This window comes from Alosa sapidissima, chromosome 22 (assembly GCF_018492685.1).
Source record: "Alosa sapidissima isolate fAloSap1 chromosome 22, fAloSap1.pri, whole genome shotgun sequence".
Classification (NCBI taxonomy): Eukaryota; Metazoa; Chordata; class Actinopteri; order Clupeiformes; family Clupeidae; genus Alosa; species Alosa sapidissima.
This window is the reverse complement of record NC_055978.1, coordinates 9,047,854-9,066,231: the sequence shown is the minus strand read 5'-3', so window position 1 is coordinate 9,066,231 and position 18,378 is coordinate 9,047,854. Positions and strand designations below refer to the sequence as shown.

Genomic DNA, 18,378 nt, shown 5'->3' with positions numbered 1-18,378 from the left:
GCAGAGTGTTTTGTTTGATGAAGAAAAAAGAAATGTAGTCTAATCAAGGATGAAAGAGAAGCTGCCATTTCTTCAGCTGCCATTTGAAGTTTGCAATGAGTGTGTGTGTGTGTGTGTGATTTTTTTTTTCCTGAGTGTGGTGAAAGCTTTCTATGTGCAGTACTTTATATGAACTAAGACTGAAAGTATGCTGTGTCATGAATTCCTTTGATTTGTTGAGACTGCCCATAGTTGCCTTGACAACATACAAAATAAAGATGACAATATTCAGGAATACCTTTTGTATTGTTTCATTAAAAAACCCAGTTATACTTGCCATATTTGTTCTATATCTCTACATACCGCAAATTATATATGTCCCTTAGTCATTTCGAAGACAATACCTCTACATACTGCAGAGAATACTGTATATGTCTTTTTTTAGTAATTTTGAAGACATTTACAAATATCTATAAACAGGAGTTTCATAGTACCCTCTTCTAAATGTTTCCTTAAAAATGGCAACAGAACAGATACTGTTTTTTAGATGTTTTTTTCTCAGTTCTCTGAGCGGTACACTTTAGATCCTGATGGGGCTTCTGGATGCCGTGGCGTGACTGGCCCCTGATGACCGCCGCGTGGTGGCGCTGTGCCGTTTCTTGCTCCTGGGAGTTTTCCTCCTGCTCGAAGGCGTCTGTGGCTGTTTCATCCTCTCGTCGGAGACCACTGCAGCGGCGGTGGGACCGGTCAGTTCTTCGTCTCCCGCCTCGGCGCTCCACCTCTGGAGGAAGTCCACGTCAACAGAGAACACCAGCTGGCCGTACTCGGTGTAGTCAGCGATGTTGCACCTGCCGGCGACGTCTCTCGCGTCGTCGGTGTACGCCACCGGCGATATGCAGCGTACAAACTCCTCGTTCTCGAAGCTCACCGTCGTCCACTCCTTGTTGCTGAGGCCCGGTATGAATGACCCGTCGCATTTCAGCCAGTCGGGAGCCATGGTTTCATTTTCCTGTACGGAACAGGAAGGCTGGTCTTCCTTGTTTGGCGTGGCATGGGTGGTGATGTCTGGCTTTCCCAGGCTGCGCCTCAGGGCCTTGGGTGGGATGATGCACTGGACAGGGGTGGATGACTTGGACGGGATGGTGCAGTGGGTTGGACTGGATGATTTGGGTGGCGTGGAGGTTTGGGGTCCAGGGCACGTCCTGGGCACGGCGTCCCACTGCAGGTAGGCCTTATGGAAGGTGAAGGGCTGGGGGCTGCCCGTGATGCGCTGGTGCAGGTCAGGGATGCTCATCGACAGCACCTGCAGGTTATGCTTGGTCAGGGGTTTCTCCTCTGTGTTGGACAGGCGGACGGCCACTGTATAGGTCTTTGAGTGGGGAGAGGCCATGGTGGCATTCTCTGTATAGAATATTTAAACAAAAACAGTGTTACAAAACACAGTGTTCTTGTGTTACAACCACATATTTCTAGCATTTCTCAATATCCCAAGGTTACATATGTTTTAGTTATCCATACACATTTTCTGTATTTCATTTTTAAGATACAGGATATTGTACTGCTTAACTTAACATAGTTACCTGGATTTATTGTAGAGGAGAGGTCATCTGCCAGGTAGAAGATGAACTTCATTTGATAGCTCTCTCTCCAAGATGAAATCTCCTCCATGTTTTCAGAATGATTTGAATGTTTTGAATTCATACAAACATGTTACCTCCTGTTTAGCTTGTCTCCACGGTGACAGGTCAGTAAGGGTTCTTCCATATACAGAGAACATTCCATTGTATTTGGGTTCTGTCGCTTGTTTAGAACTTTCTTTGTTATGACCTCGGCAGTAGTCCAACCAAACCTTCTAACCCATAGACTGTATATATATAGATATATACAGTCTATGTTCTAACCTGGTGGTTGCACTTGTGATCAAATCACCTAAAACGCATTTTATTAACAATGTGATCTATGGGGTTGAGACTAAGAGTTCCACTGTAAACACCTTGGGGATTTTATTCTGCATGGAAATAAACCACTCCTTTCATAAAGATGTTAACGTGTGAGACTCTAACATCAGTTTATTTTCATGAGGAAAGCAACTGAACAATGGAAAGCACGAAAAAGAAGAGGGCAAAAACAACAGAGTTCCAGCATTTCTGGTTATTTAATCATCTTCTAAATGCCTCCAGTAGCCACTGGGAGGCACCATTCCTCCATTTTACAAATCTCCATTTTCCCCTCAGTCCTCTCTTTTGGGCTGACACACAATATGCCACTCTTTCAATCCAAACACAAGACAAGGCCACCATCCCACTCCATCTCAGAAAAGAAAATGGCATGACAGAAAGCTGTGTGGTGCAGTTGCCTCTGGTAGCCTGTTAAATCACCCGGGTCTATTAAGCTATTTCTGGCCATGCTGAGGGAATCAATGAATGTCCTTGATTGGCTATAGGCCCATTCAGGGCTGTTTACTTTTTAATTCGTGTTGACATGCAATGAGAGAGCGAAAGGAAATCAATGAAGGCAGTGAGCTGATCAATTCCAGACAGTCTCTCTCTCTCTCTCTCTCTCTCTCTCTCTCTCTCTCTCTCTCTCTCTCTCTCTGTGTCTCTCTCTCTCTCTATCTATCTATCTATCTATCTATCTATCTCTGTCTCTCTCTCTTTCTCTCTGTCCCAGATCTGTTTAAGCTCCAGTGCGGTTCTGACCGACCCACTCCATATCACGGCCAGACCTGTTCGAGAATCATTGGATGTCTTGGATCCGAGACAATCCTGATCCCAGTGGCCCTCCACACAAGAAGAGCTCTGAAGCCCCAAACGAGTCTGCATTGATGCCTGCCAGCTACAGCTCAAGAGCCATCACTCAATAGGTTAGATGCTATTCACTCACACATTCACAGTAATTACCAATTTGTGTGCCGCCAGAGTCATGATTCATCTCCTGCTGTGAATCAGAGCGGGGCACATAGACTGGCATTGGCATGGACATGAATTGGGCTGTGTCAGGGCATTAGAACTTGAAGTACCACCCTTGGTTCTGTGTTATTACCGCACCATGTTCCTTGAACCATGTGTCATAATAAGTGTGACACTGGCATAACTGTGACGTGCGCATGTCAGTGAATTCTGTCACCACAGTTATGACATGTCATGGAAAAGAGTCACACATCTCTAACACACATCTAGCCATCTACAGACATCCAACCACAGACACACATAGCTAGAGAACAAATCACATAATGGTAAACAAATTCATATGTATGTATGAATCTGTTTGAACCTTGTTTTTGTTTATTTTCTTTCTGCCCAGTGGAACTCATACAGAGCTTTGCACTGGCTTTAGATTGGTGATGCTCGTTCTGCCCAGTGGAACTCATACTGGACTCAACTTGGCAGCAGGCAGGCAGGTCATGGATGGAGAAGAGATGACTCACACTTTAGAGAGGAAAGGGGGTCTGACCTGTGATGCAAGCTAAGAGGGAGACACTGACACTGAGGTCTCTGTTAGTCACTGTGCGAGTGTGTGTGTGTGTGTGTGTGTGTGTGTGTGTGTGTGTGTGTGTGTGTGTGTTTGTGTGTGTGTATATACATGTTTTAATATCTTCATGTTTCTACATGTATCTATGTCTTAGCATCTTCTCTTTGTATTCTGCATGTCTTTAAAAAAGGCAAAGCAAAAAAAGCCAACCAAGGTCGTGTGTGTGTGTGTGTGTGTGTGTGTGTGTGTGTGTGTGTGTGTGTGTGTGTGTGTGTGTGTGTGTACATCTACATGTGCATCTTCCTGTTTTAACATCTTCTCTTAGTATTCTGCATGTCTTTAAATATGGCAAAGCAAAAAAAGCCAACCAAGGTTGTTGTGTGTGTGTGTGTGTGTGTGTGTGTGTGTGTGTGTGTGTGTGCGAAGAGGGTCTAGGATTCTGATCAGGAAGTGGTGTATAGTTTGTCCTGTGTCTCTCTACCTTTAAGCTTTGTAGTTTCACTTCCTTAAACAGGGGGTACAATGGTGCTTTTGATGTATGGAGACAGTGTGCTGATATGCACTTCTTCTCTCTCTCTCTTTCTCTCTCTCTGTGTGTGTGTGTGTGTGTGTGTGTGTGTGTGTGTCTGTGTGTGTGTGTGCGAGACAGTGCATGTGCATGTGCGTATGAGTGTGTGCGTTTGTGTGTGAATGGAAAATCATACAGTTCTCATCATGTGTTTGTGTGTGTGTGTGTATGTGTGTGTGTGTGTGTAAGAGAGAGAGAGAGAGAGAGAGAGAGAGACAGAGAGGTGTTGAGGGAGGGCTAGAATGAGAGGAGGGGAGGGAGGAGAGCAAGAGGAGGGGACATAGAAAGAGAGGAGAGAGGAGGGGACAGAGCGAGTGAAACAGAGAAAGAGAGAGCTCACACACACACACACACAGAGACGAGGGTAGAGAGAAGACACAGTTTGCACTCTGACGAGCTACGAGGACCATCCGCACTGGCAGAAGGAAGAAGAGACAGACTAAAACACACACACACACCCATGCGCGTGTGTTGTGCACACACACACACACACTCTCGCACACGCTCACATCTGATCTGCGCAGCAGAGGGGAGCACATCATCGGAGGGGAACACATCATCACGGGAGAGTGTAAGCGCTCAGTGCTCACTGCCACCACCACAGCCTGTGAGGATCTACATGCCTGTTACAGAGGGAATCTAGGACTACGTCCACCGCTGAACCTGAACACACACACACACATACACACACACATAGAGGATATCGACGCTGACCAGAAGAGGACCATCCGTCACAGGAGGGTATCAAGGACTTTTCACCTCTTAACCTGAACGCACACAGAGAGAGGACCTCAGTGCTGACCACAGGGAAGGGACCACAGGGAAGGGAAGGTGTCTTTTAAAACACACATATGAACCTTTGGATCGTTTGATTAATTGCTCTTTATTCTGCTGAAGGGTAAACAGGCTTTTATGTGAATGTGAGTGTGTTAATTGCATGCGCTTAAGAGAAGTAGGCACGGGTGACTGAGTCTTGTTCAGTTTTCCTACGTGTGCGTGCGTGTGTGTACATCCGTGTTTGTAAGAGTGGGTGGACAAGCCATGCAACACTAGCTGCCCTGCAACTGTGGGAGTTCACACTATACGGCAGAACTGTGAAAAGAAAACGTCTCTTGTTTCGCTGTACGTACATCTGTCTGTGTGTGGGTGCATGTGTGAGTGTGTGTGTGTGTGGCAGCATAGCAGAGGTGTGTGTGTGTGTTTTCCCCCCTGTCTACCTCCACTAATCACACCTGGAGGAGACTCCGCGTTAGCCGTCTGTGCCGAGTTGAGACTCGGACGCCTCGTAGACGAGTGTGTGTGTGTGTGAGCGTCGAGTGTGACCTGTAGTGCGGTGACGTGACAGAGCGTGACGAGGATGAGCGAGACGAAGAAGAGGGAGCTGGACATGAGGGACAAGGCCATCCTGCACCAGCAGCGGAGACTCAAACAGGCCACGCAGTTCACCCACAAGGACTCCGCCGACCTGCTGCCCCTGGACGGACTCAAGAGGCTCGGCACCTCCAAAGACCTGGTAAGATCCCCCAACACACACACACACACACACACACACACACACACACCCATCACACCTGACAGCTGCTGTTTGCTGTTACTGTTGTTGTTGATGTTGTTGTTGATACACCTCCAAAGATCTGGGGGGTATTCCAAGTACATGGTTTAGTGACAAACCTACAGTAGGTAAGTTAACTCAGAGTAAGCGGTTAACCTCCTACAACAAGAGCCCTATGGCATTGTTTTGTTAGGAGAATGAAGCCACACAGCTCTTCTATTAGGAGGTTTACCCCTTACTCTGAGTCAACTTACCCAGGTTTGTCACTAAAGCATGTACTTGAAATACCCCCCTGGTAAGACCCTCCTTGTGTTTTTGGGAATTGATAACCCCCCCCCCCCCCCCCCCCCACACACACACACACACACACACCCTCACCCACCCACACACACACACACACACACACCCTCACCCACATACACACACTCTTGATGCCTCGGAGGTAATGAAGAAGTACTTGTAGTTGAAGGGGTACTCTCAGTGACTGAGCAGCTGTTTGGCTGGATCGGTGGAGTGCTTGTTTACATGTGGACGGGGGGGCTGCTGAGCGTGGGACTATGAGCACATTCTGCCACTCAGAGGGAGCAATGGGGGCAAACAGTGCTTACGCTATCAAACATTCATGGAACTCGGTGTTCAGAAGAAATGGAGGCTCTCTCGCAGGGTTTGGACTGTCACTGCATCTTTATATAGAGATGTCAAAACGCATGCACGCACGCACGCACGCACGCACGCACGCACGCACAGCACACACGCACACAGACACAGACACACACACACACACACACAGACATATATATACACATACAAAGACATTTACAGTTGAGTGTGTGTGTGTGTGTGTGTGTGTGTGTGTGTGTGTGTGTGTGTGTTACATCACCATACCATTGTTGCAGGGTTGTATGGATTCTCGTGGGGAAGTGCTGATTAGGTGGCAAACGCCCAAATTCCCAAACGCGCTCCAGGAATCTCCAGAAGGAGGGATTCATTCTGTGTGTGTGTGTGTGTGTGTGTGTGTGATTATATTATGTATGTATTTATAACAACAGCATTCACAGCAGGCAAAAGCCGCTCTAAAGGATTCATAAATGGCTCCTGGATCCCTCCCGCGCTCTCTCTCCACCCCCCCCCCCCCTATTCTCTCTCTCTCTCTCTCCACCCCCCCATTCTCTCTCTCTCTCTCTCGCCATCTATCCCTCACTCTATTTCTTCTTTCTGGTCTCTACTCTACTGTGAGAGAGAGGCTACTAGAGGCTACTGCAACAGACTTGTTTGCTCTTTAGAGGAGGTGTGTGTGTGTGTGTGTGTGTGTGTGTGTGTGTGTGTGTGTGTGTGTGTGTGTGTGTGTGTGTGTGTTTGTGTGTTGTGTGTGTGTGTGTGTGTGTGTGTGTGTGTGTGTGTGTGTGGTGTGTGTGTGTGTGTGGCAGACTGCTGCCTGGCGTGGCGTGGTCACACTCCCCCCACGTGTTCCGCAGGAGGCAGGGCTGAACATATGGCCATACGGAGGGATTAGAGAGGACAGTGTTCTGGAGGTGTGTGTGTGTGAGTGTTCTGGAGGTGTGTGAGTGTGTGTGTGTGTATATGTTCTGGAGGCGTGTGTGTGTGTGTGTTCTGGATGTGTGTGTGTGTGTCTGTGTTCTGGAGGCATGTGTGTGTGTTTGTGTGTGTGTGTGTGTGTGTGTTCTGGAGACGTGTGTGTGTGTGTGTGTGTGTGTGTGTGTGTGTGTGTGTGTGTGTGTGTTCTGGAGGCGTGTGTGTGTGTGTATTCTGGAGGCATGTGTGTGTGTGTGTGTGTGTGTGTGTGTGTGTGTGTGTGTGTGTATGTGTGTGTGTGTGTGTTCTGAAGGCGTGCGTTTTCTCTTTCCACTCTGACTCATGGCTTTTCTCACACAAAATGCTCTGTGCTTAGCTCTTAGAGCTAGACAAGTGCAGCACCTGCACAAACCATCTCCATTCTGTATTCCCAATGACATGCCCACAGTTCCTTTAAATAGGATGCTCAGTACATCATTCCGACCAAGCTTTCCATTTAGGTCTACATTAACATTTACATTTATTAATTTAGCAGACTATTTTATCCAAAGCGACATTAAAGCAGCACTCAAGGAGATTTGCCCTTTGGGTCCCCCTACAGTTGAGAAGTGCAATAATAAATGAACTTGTTAATATAATAAATGTGCCTTTTTGCAACAAACTATAAACATAACTCAGATGCAATATATGCACGGACAGCAGTCCGTAGAAAGAGAGCTCCAAATTCCTGTAAGTAGCCTACACCAGTGTTTCTCAAACTTTTTCAGACCAAGGACCACTTAACCAATAAAAAAACCCTCACAGACCACCTAGCTAAAAAAAGAGTAGTACCTACTTCAAAAGTATATCACACAATAGGCCTACTCACTGAACCACCTTGCTTTTTGTCTTTGCACCTTGCTTATTGTGTCAGAGGATTAATATGATTTAAACTGGCATAGCTTACATAGGCAATATTGCAGAACTGTTTGGATTTACATACAAGTTGGTTCAATATTGCATCTATACTATATTTTACCACGTCTGCTCGCGGACCACTTGGGATAGCTTGCGGACCACCAGTGGTCCCCGGACCACACTTTGAGAAACACTGGCCTACACTATCTATTTGTAGGCCTACTCTACAGTAAAGCATAGCAGCTCCTTTCCATTTCGATTTTTGCTGGAGATTTAAATGGAATGCTGCCACTCAATTTGTGTTTTTTTGCCACTCATTGATGGTGACTTATGCTGTGACATATGTGTATAGTGAACATTATATCTTCAGAACTTGTTGCCATAAAAGTAAATTACACGTTCACGATCATGTGTTGTGCAATCAGAATAAGGCTAACTAGCATGCTAGCTGTCGAAGCCAGTAGGCATAACATTAGCTAACCCACCGGCTAAGCCACTGACTACTTGAATGACTTACATAACATACTGTAAACTGAGGAACTTTTCACGATCAGACATATTATTGTCATCGTTTGTAGGCTCAATCTATGCACATTGCTAGCTGGCTAACTCCACCTACCAGCCCTCTAGTGGTGGGAGAAGGACAGTGTTCCTACCTGTCAAAGCAACTCCTGTCTATTTTACAAAATCAACCTGCAAAAATCTGCGAGTGCAACAGAAGTACCGTTCCCCCGATTAAGAGTTTATATGCCATCAAAATGATTTTGGAAACATTACCTTAAAGGGTAAAAAAAACTCTTAGGGCTGCTTTAAACAACATGTCATGAGGAATAAGCTTATGTACAAGCCGACCAAATTGTGAGATCTGCATTTTGTCGTTGAAGCAGGAATTGAAATCAGCACCTTCAGCATTACAAGTAGATTAACTAACCATTGCACCATGACCATTGTAGCAGATGCCGCAGGAGGGCAACATCCATGGCACAGACATGGCAGTGCCAACTTAGCCTATTACATGGGCATGGCTTGTCCAGTGATCTCAGGTGGTCTGCAATCTGTGTAGCAGTGGCGTTGTGTGATGTCGTAGAGAGGGAGAGACAGGAGCCATCTGAACTTTGTTCGGCTCAGGCACCAGAGCTTCACAGGAAAATAACATGCTAGTGTTCAGTATGTGTGTGTGTGTGTCATTTTTAGATGTGAGTTTAAATAGCTCTTTGTCCACATGATTGTGTGTGTGTGTGTGTGTGTGTGTGGTCTGATGCCAGTCATGCTAAAAGCTTACTAAACCTATTAGCATAACTGACATTGGAAGACGATGGCCTTGAAGCCATAGCGACGCCATTGTTAGCTTATCCAACCAACCACTCAATCCCCACCCGCCTGTCTCTGCTATCACTGAGTTTGTGTGTGTGTGTGTGTTGTGTGTGTGTGTGTGTGTGTGTGTACGTGTGTGTGTGTGTGTGTGTGTGTGCTGTCACTACCAATCATATTCTGCACCCTAGCAGGACACACTTGAGTCAGTACAGGGGAGCCTTGCGCCTGATATAAGGTTGTCTGTCAGGACAAGGAGAAGATGAGTGGGAGGCTGTGTGTGTGTGGGGGGGGGGGGGGGGTGGAGAGAGAGAGAGAAAAAAAAGTTGGATCAGAGAGAAATGATAAGAGAAAAAAAGACAGAGAACGAGACAGCGGAAAAAAACAATAATAACAACAGAAAAGTTCAGTGGGTTTGTGTGAGGGGAGAAAGAGTGATACATGTGTGTGTGTGTGTGTGTGTGTATGTAAGAGAGTGAGAAAGAATATTAAAGAGTGAAAGAAACTGAGACAGTCACAATAAAGAAGTGGAAGAAAGAGGAAGAATGTGTGAGAGAGAATAAAAAGGAGTAAATGACTTATATGACATAGAGGAAGTGGGAGACAGAAAAGTGGTAAGTGTGTAAAGACCCATACACACACACACACACACACACACACACACACACACACACACACACACACACACACACACACACACACACAAAGGAGACAGAATGCAATGTCTCACCTCTCTTACCCCCCTTTAAAATACATCCCCCTCTAAGGTCTCTTTGTCCTGACTAGGAAGGCACTGGCCTGTGTGTGTGTGTGTGTGTGTGTGTGTGTGTGTGTGTGTGTGTGTGTGTGTGTGTGTGTGTGTGTGTGTGTGTGGTGGTCACGTGCTGTGCGCTCGCTTGGTGTTTAATTCAGCAGCGGCGGCTGCGTTCACTCGCTGTACGCACACGCGGGGCCACGGTTATGTAACAGTCGGGCTTGTTTTGCACTCTGCTGCTGCTGCTGCTGCTGGACCCTCAGGCCTCGTCCAGCCACGGCTGCTTCGCCACGCCACGCTCAGCCACGAGAGGAGGAGGAGAAGGAAGAGGAGCAGGAGGAGGAGGACGAGGAGAGAGCAGCCATGACCACAGCACAGCACAGGGAGAAAAGGACCAAGAGAGAGAGAGAGAGAGAGAGAGAGAGAGAGAAGCCACTGCACAGCACAGGGAGAAAAGGACAAAGTCAAGGCTTCATTCAAGTGCAACAGAGATGGAGAGAGTAGAGGAGTAAGAGAGGAGGAATAAAGAGAAGAGGGCAGAGAGAGAGATGGAGGGAGAAAAGGAGTGCATGGGAGAGGAGGAAAGGAGAAGAGGGCAGAGAGAGAGAGACAGAGAGAAGGGAGGGGGAGGAGGAAGAGGAAGTGCAGCACAGCACAGCACAGCACAGGGGGAAAAGGGCAAACTCAAGGCTTTGTTCAAGCGCAACAGAGATGATGGAAGGAATAGAGGAGGGGGAGAGGAGGATAGAGAGAGAGACAGAGAGGGGGGAGTGCAGCACAGCACAGGGAGAAAAGGGCAAACGCAAGGCTCCGTTCAAGTGCAGCAGAGATGGAGAGAATAGAGCAGGGGGAAAGGAGAAGGAAAAGAGAGAGGGAGAGACAGAGAGGAGGGCAGAGTAGAGAGGAGTGAGAGGGATAGAGAGGGAAGAGAGGAGGAGAGCAGGAGAGGAGGGCAGAGACAGAGGCAAGAATAGAGAGGACAGAGGGAGGTAGAGAGGGAAAGAGGAGGAGAAGAGGGCAGAGACAGAGGCAAGAGGAGAGAGAGGGATAGAGAGGAAAGAGAGGAGGAGGGAGGGGGAGGACATGAGGAGAGTGACAGAGGGGAGGACAAAAGGAGAGACTAGATAGAGGGATAGAAAGAAAAAAGAGGTGTGGAGAGGGGAAGAATGAAGAAGGCAGACTGACAGAGGGAGAGAGAGAGTGAGAGAGCCCAGATGTGAAAGGAAGGAGATAGAGGGATACAGAAGAAAGAGAAGAGGACAGAGAGTGACAAAGAGAGGAGAAGAGGTGTAGAAGAGCAGGCATGAACTAACAAGAGAGGAGATGGAAGGATAGAGGTTAGAGAGGAAGAGGCAGAGAACAACAGAGAGAGAGGAGAAAGGAGAGGTGGGGGGGCTGATAAGAACTGAGGAGAGAGAACAGAGAGAGGAGAGGCGAGGAGGAGAGGAGAGAAGAGGAGAGAAGAGAGAACAGAGAGAGGAGAGGAGAGAGAACAGAGAGAGGAGAGGATGAGAGAAGAGGAGAGAGAGGAGAGGAGAGAGAGGAGAGGATGAGAAGAGAGGAGAGGAGAGAGAACAGAGAGAGGAGAGGATGAGAGAAGAGGAGAGAGAGGAGAGGAGAGAGAACAGAGAGAGGAGAGCAGAGGAGATTACAATAGTGATGTTAAAGCAGCGGGGAATGGTGCAAGGCCAACTTGCAAGAGCTTCATGCAGTGTTCTAAAAGGTTGGTTAGAGATGCTGGAAGATAATAATTTATTGTGTGTGTGTGTGTGTGTGTGTGTGTGTGTGTGTGTGTGTGTGTGTGTGTGTGTGTGTGTGTGTGTGTGTGTGTGTGTGTGATTGTGTGTGTGTGGATGTCTATGTAATTTCCGGTTATTGCACACCGGAGGCAAATGGGTTTGTGTGTGACATAACTGATCTAAGCCAGTCTATTAGCATTTCATTAACTCATGCAATGTTCCATGTTTTTCTCCCTAATGCTCAGTGCTACTGAGATGCTAGACAAGGCTATCAAGGCATTTGGCTCTGTCATTGTTTTGATCTTATAATCGTTGGCTTTGGTGAGCTTCCTGTAAGCTTTTCAGGGTTTGCTTAAGACACACACAACATGTGTAGGTGTGTGTGTGTGGCCAGTGAAATGTCCCTCTCTGCTGGATTCTCGTTTGGGTCTGCACATAGAGAGAATCTCTGAGTAGACAGCACCATCCTCAACCAGCCAGCACCTCAAACACACAGCCTCACTGATCAAACATTAGAGCCACTGAGAGCCTGAGGTGCGTGCGTGCGTGCGTGCGTGCGCGCATGTCACATCTCATCAAATTTCACATCTCCAAGATAGTTGATATCCCCACCGCAAAAACACACTCAGCCTGGCCTTGTGTGCATCCCAGATGGACTTTCTTTATACTCCCTTTTTTAATATCCATTTGTATTTCATTATCAGTCACACAGCGCAGTAAAAACATCATAGAGCCCTTTTAATGCTCTCAACAAAAGATCTGATATGGAGCAGCTAATCACTCTTTGGCATGACTTCAGTGAAGCTCTTTGAACAGATCTCACTAGAATCATAATTCTAAACTAATCATAAGAATGTTATTATGGCAACGATTTTATTTTTTATTGTTCAGATCTCATTCGCCTGGAAGAACATTTGGCTGATGTTTCGTTTAGAGTCTGATGTTCTACCTCAGGGGTCGGATATGGCTCATTTGTTGATTGCGGAGAAATTTGAGCTGAGATTTTGTCATGCTTGTAAATAAGCAGCTATACTATATAATGTAAGTGCATTTCTAAATGATAATATCTTGGTTAACCTCAGTCAACACCAAAGCTCCATTTTCATTGGACAATGTAACCTGACAGGGGCCGTTGTCATGTCAACTTAACTTCAAACTCTTTAAGATCAGGTAGGCTATGCTGCAGGTCACAAGATGTGGACGATCATACGAGTAATTCAATAATTTAGTCTTTTAGTCTTATAGCCTAATGTAGAATAACAGTGAAAGTGTAATCCTAACATTCAGATCAATAGGGGGACATTTCTCTTACACTCCAACGTGTGTGCGTGCGTGTGTGCGTACGTGCTTGTGCGTGTATGTGTGTGCGTGCGTGGAGGGGGTACAGAGGGTATAAGGGCTCATCTGGCAGGGTCTGGCAGGGAGGAGAGAAAAAGCCATTAAGCGCTTTCAGACATATGTGTAAGACCAGAGGTTTTGCGGATGTTAAACGGTGGGGCCGTATATCTGAATGACATAACCGGTCATATGGAAGTCCGAATTTAGCCGGTTGTTCTACTACTCCCCCCCTAGTATTTCCTCCGGACATTATGTAAATGTGCTGTGTCTGAACGAGGAGTAGAACATGCGGTTAAAATTCACAGCTAGTGAGAGGGCGTGTTGGTGACGTTTCTTTCGTGCGTCCATGTGGTTAGATCTGACTTAAATGCCAGTGTTATGATGGAGTGGCATAGTGCTGTCCAGAAAATCTCCGACCTGGAAAGATGCAGACATCACGGAGCTACTGTCCATGAGGGCATACAACATTTTGATAGAACACATGAAGGGAACGTTAGAGACACGTTAGCCTACAACTGCATGGCAAGGACAAACGAATTCAGAAGACTGAATCATCATAAGCAGAAGGCGCTGAAAAGGCAGTAGCCTACAGCGACGTCGTTGACGACAGTAACAGGAGTATTTAATAAATTGTTAGCCAACACGGTTTTCTGTTCATTGATAGCCTTCATGACCTGCTGAGCTCGCTGATATTTGCTGAGCATATATGCCTATAGAGAAAATGAAAACGAAGAAAACCCAACTTTGTTCCAAGCTCCTTACGTAAATGCGACACATGGGGAGAGGATGCTTTTGGAAAAAAATAAACCATGAAAAAACGAACAACTTCACTGTTATTAATGTTAGTATTTTGTCTGTTGCTTAAAAACGTTGTATGATCTTGAAGTCTTGAGTTAGCCTACTGAATTGGCTGGTAGCCTACCATAAAGTTTGTGCATGCTCTCTCTCTCCAACGCAAACCAGATTTGGGGTTCTATAGCTAATTCTGGTACATAACGTGGAAAACAGATAAATGTGTTTATTTGAAGCACACATACAAATACTGTAGGCTAGGTCAATTTCAAGTGTGCACTTACGTGACTAGCCTACTTCAAGTATTAGCCTATGCACAACAGATTTCTCTTCTTTAGCCTACATAATGCATAGGCTACACTTTGTAAACAAAAAGCAGCTGTGACAGGCAGCGGCCGCATATATTCTGTGTCATATCTCGCATCTTGTGAACTCTACAAGCCCCCACCCCTCACTCGACAACCACACAGAGATTCTGTAATGTGCGTACAGTATATGTCGTTCACACATACGTCCGTATAAGGTCAGTATTAGGTCCGCAGGTTAGCATCATATCTGAATCATCCGAAGGGTAGGACCTCCGTTTGACAAACCTCCTCATATACTCCGGAGGTTATATCTGAAAGCGCTTATTGAGTCCCTAGTTGGCACAGAGGAGATTAGAGAAGTGGGGATGAGAGGTACAGAAGACGAGAGGAGAAGAGAAGAGAAGAGAGGAGAGGAGAGGAGAGGAGTGGAGAAGAGACGAGAGGAGAGGAGAAGAGAGGAGAGGAGTGGAGAGGTGAGGAAAGGAGAGGAGAGGAGAGAAAAGAAAAGAAAAAGAAAGAGAGTTTTGCAGTAATGGATCCCATCAGTTTCATATGACACAGCTAATTAGGGAAGCCCCAGAGGAGGAAGATGAGGAAGAGGAGGAAACCGCCACTCTCTTCCGCCTCCACCTGCAACAGACCAGTGGCCAGCACTGAACATATCTGAGAGACACACACAACGACACAAGAGACACACACGAAACAAGAGGCACACATAACGACACAAGAGACACACAACGACACAATGACACAAGAGACACACAACGACACAAGAGAGACACACACAACGACACAACAACACAAGAGACAAACAACGACACAACGACACACACAACGACACAAGAGACACACAACGACACAAGAGACACACAATGACACAAGAGACACACACGACACAACGACACAAAAGAGACACACGACGCAATGATGACAGAAATATATGGGGAGAAATGCACCTAGAGAGGAGAGAGAAGTGAAGAAAAGACAGGAGGAGAAGAGAGGAGAGAGAAGTGAAGAAAAGACAGGAGGAAAAGAGAGGAGAGAAGACACAAGAGACACACACAAGAAGAGATAAAGGGGAGGAAGAGATAGATAAAATAATGGAAGGGAGAGAGAATAAAGTAACAGAAAGAATAAAAACAGTGAATCCTACAATGCATGGGAATGTGTGTGTCTGTGTGTCTGTGTGTGGGTGTGTGTGTGTGTGTGTGTCTGTGTCTGTGTGTGTGTGTGTGTGTGTGTGTGTGTGTGTGTGTGTGTGTGTGTGTGTCAGAGCCTATCAGAACCAGATGAATGCCATTCATGGACAGGTCATGTCAGGCTGCCTGTTGCAGGCTGATAATTAGCACACATGCCAATTAGTGTCTAATCACACATCTTGTGTGTGAGAGAGAGAGAGAGAGAGAGATGGAAAAGAAGTGGGTGTGGAAGAAGAGAGGGGGAGAGATAAGCAGGTACATTTACAGAAAGAGAAAAGGATGAAATGTTGAGTGAGGTTAGGACAGAGATGGAGAGAGAGATAGAGAGAGAGAGAGAGAAAGAAAGAGAGAGAGAGGGAGAGAGAGAGGGAGAGGGAGATTATTGAATCAAAAGTGGAAGACAAGAGAATGAGGGCACAGAGCTTTTTAGTCTTTAAATGTTGGAGAGTGTGTGTGTGTGTGTGTGTGTGTGTGTGTGTGTGTGTGTGTGTGTGTTTGTGTGGTTGCGGGGTGCAGAGCAATAGGAGAATGTATGCAATTCCATAAAAACAAACTAATAAAGTTTCCGTTGCTCTCGATTGCTGTTTCAGTCTAATGAGAGGGCAATAAACACAACACCATGTTTCATCCTCATCCAGCTGAACCAGCAGTATTCCTGTTTTTGTTTTTCCCCTGTCTCATCAATTACACACAAACACACACGCACACACACACACACACACACACACACAATCTCACCCCCCTCTCTCTACACTCACACTCTCACACACACACACACACACACACACACACACACACACACACACACACACACACGCAATCTCACCCTCCTCTCTCTACACTCACACTCACACACACACACACTCACACACACACACACACAAACACACAATCTCACCCCCCTCTCTCTACACACACACACACACACACACACACACACACACACACACACACACACACACATTCACACACATACACACACACACAAACACTGAAACCATGGCATTTCTCTGAAACCGTATCCTTGCATCTCCCTTTCCAAAGTTCCATGCAAATTAGGAGCAACAGCGCGCTGAATTATTCATGATTACTCGTCATGGCGACGGCTGGCTGGAAGGTGTGTCATAATGTGCTGATCTAAAACTTGTTATCTGAGTGTGTTCAACACATTCAGACAGTCCCCTCAGATAGTACATGCATGAGATGCAGAAGCCTAATCTAGCCTCTGCAAGAGTCAGACTGTTATTGCTGTCAAATTATATCTACTCCTGTAAGTAAGTTTTAATGGATACAATTTAGAACCCAATCATTGGCCTTTTGCTGCTGTAGCAAGTACATTGAAGGCTTCTGTACATGGAATGGTTGTATGGTTCAAAGGTTCAAAGAATTTGAGCCTTTTTAGAAAACCCTAAGAAGCCAAAACTTGAGTAGACATTTTGGAGCCAGACCATAATAATCAGATTCCTTTAGAGGTGATTGACAGGAAAGTGTGGCAGAGGCTGATTTACCCCACACACACACACAGACATACGTTGGTCAGTAATTACCTCTGCTACATTCTAGTGATTGGACACACATGTGACCTTCCATTTTGTAATATCCTTGACTTGTTACTTATTTACTACTCAACCTGAGCCTCTTTGTCTGAGAGCCTCTTCGTCTCTTTTTCATGTGGTCACTGAATGCCCCATGCACTGTAACACTGTAGAACACACTAGAACACTCTAAAACACTATGGAACACTCTAGAAGAATCCCTAAAAGTCTCTAAATCAGATCCTAATGCCCCTGCTCTCAAACATCTCCTTAAAATGTGCCCAAGCCCTTGACCCTCCTACCCTCTCAAGTCCACTCCAGTCCAAATCATTTTTAATACAGATTTTTCCGTAGTAAAAGTGAGAGTATTCTGGAACGAGGTTAAATCTTCCCAGATACTTGATCCTTGAGATGCAGAAAGATTCGTCATACCATTTTCGAATTTATGTATGTGGAATTTTGCACAATGGTGTTCTTCTGCCTGTAACTTTGCCACAATGGTAAATGAGGGTTGAAGTGTGTGTGTGTGTGTGTGTGTGTGTGTGTGTGTGTGTGTGTGTGTGTGTGTGTTTGTGTCAGTGTCAGTGTCAGTGTCAGTGTCAGTGTCAGTGTCAGTGTCAGTGTCAGTGTCAGTGTCAGTGCCTGTGTCTGTGTCTGTGCGTTTAGCTTGGGGTCTGTCTGGTTGGCCTGTCATTCTAACCAGAGAGAGGTTTAACAGAGTCTGTTGCACAAAATGAGTTTGAAGGTCTGAATCCCAGAATCTGGTGGCACTGTTTATTTTTGTGTGTGTGTGTGTGTGTGTGTGTGTGTGTGTGTGTGTGTGTGTGTGTGTGTGTGTGTGTGTGTGTGTGTGTGTGTGTGTGTGGTGTGTGTGTGTGTGTGTGTGTGTTTGTGTGTGTGTGTGTGTGTGTGTGCGCAGCTTGAGGTCTACATGAATCAGCAGCTGCAGCTGGCCTGGACTGAAATTACATTGTGTGTTCACTGCTGTCAGAATCAATCTCTGATCTCTCTGTAAAATCAGCGCGAGCAGTGAATGTGTGTGTGTGTGTGTGTGTGTGTGTGTGTGTGTGTGTGTGTGTGTGTGTGTGTGTGTGTGTGTGTACAGCGTGTGTGTGTGTGTGTGTGTGTGTGTGTGTGTGTGTGTGTGTGTGTGTGTGTGTGTGTGTGTGTTTGTCTGTCTGTCTGTCTGGCTGTAAGTCTGTCTGGCAAAGTTAATGGATGTTGCTCTTTCTCAGTCTATACATATATCCATGTGCAATAAAATTATGAACTTAGGCTCCATAAAGCATTATAAGCACAATCGTAAATGGGTTATAAAGTATTTCTAAACATCATAATGATTTACATAAGTCTATATAACTCCGCGTAGTCATGACTACACTCATATTGTACAGTGATGTCA

General features: G+C 46.0%; 2 protein-coding genes across 4 annotated transcripts in view; one reads left to right on the top strand and one right to left on the bottom strand.

Moving 5' to 3' along the window:
* Positions 1 to 516: 516 nt before the first annotated feature.
* On the bottom strand, positions 517 to 1,699 carry LOC121697168. Of its 2 annotated transcripts, none has more exons than XM_042078553.1 (2): positions 1,560 to 1,699; positions 517 to 1,380 (listed from the first exon to the last, which is right to left on the bottom strand). In XM_042078553.1, the coding sequence occupies exons 1-2, from the start codon at positions 1,678 to 1,680 to the stop codon at positions 560 to 562; spliced, it is 942 nt and encodes a 313-aa protein (XP_041934487.1). In that variant the 5' UTR covers positions 1,681 to 1,699; the 3' UTR covers positions 517 to 559. The 2 variants fall into 2 exon arrangements, with proteins under 2 accessions (XP_041934487.1, XP_041934486.1); XM_042078552.1 differs by having other exon boundaries at positions 517 to 1,384; positions 1,561 to 1,699.
* A 2,633-nt stretch (positions 1,700 to 4,332) lies between these two features.
* The window catches only part of nrip2 (nuclear receptor interacting protein 2), a 48,537-nt gene continuing 34,491 nt past the window's right edge, over positions 4,333 to 18,378 (top strand). For both annotated transcript variants that reach the window (XR_006026392.1, XM_042078550.1), the window contains exon 1: positions 4,333 to 5,531. Coding sequence is in view for 1 of the 2 variants with exons in the window: in XM_042078550.1 (XP_041934484.1) it covers positions 5,376 to 5,531 (156 nt within the window). In the remaining variant the exon portion in view is untranslated. The remainder of the gene's footprint in view (positions 5,532 to 18,378) is intronic.

What these genes read in the sequence shown, in the direction of transcription:
- LOC121697168 (XM_042078552.1), bottom strand. Translation starts at nt 1,680, where the DNA reads ATGAATTCAAAACATTCAAATCATTCTGAAAACATGGAGGAGATTTCA. An exon ending in TCTCCTCTACAATAAATCCA is followed by an intron (nt 1,385 to 1,560) that starts GGTAACTATGTT and finishes TAAATATTCTAT; the next exon opens with ACAGAGAATGCCACCATGGC.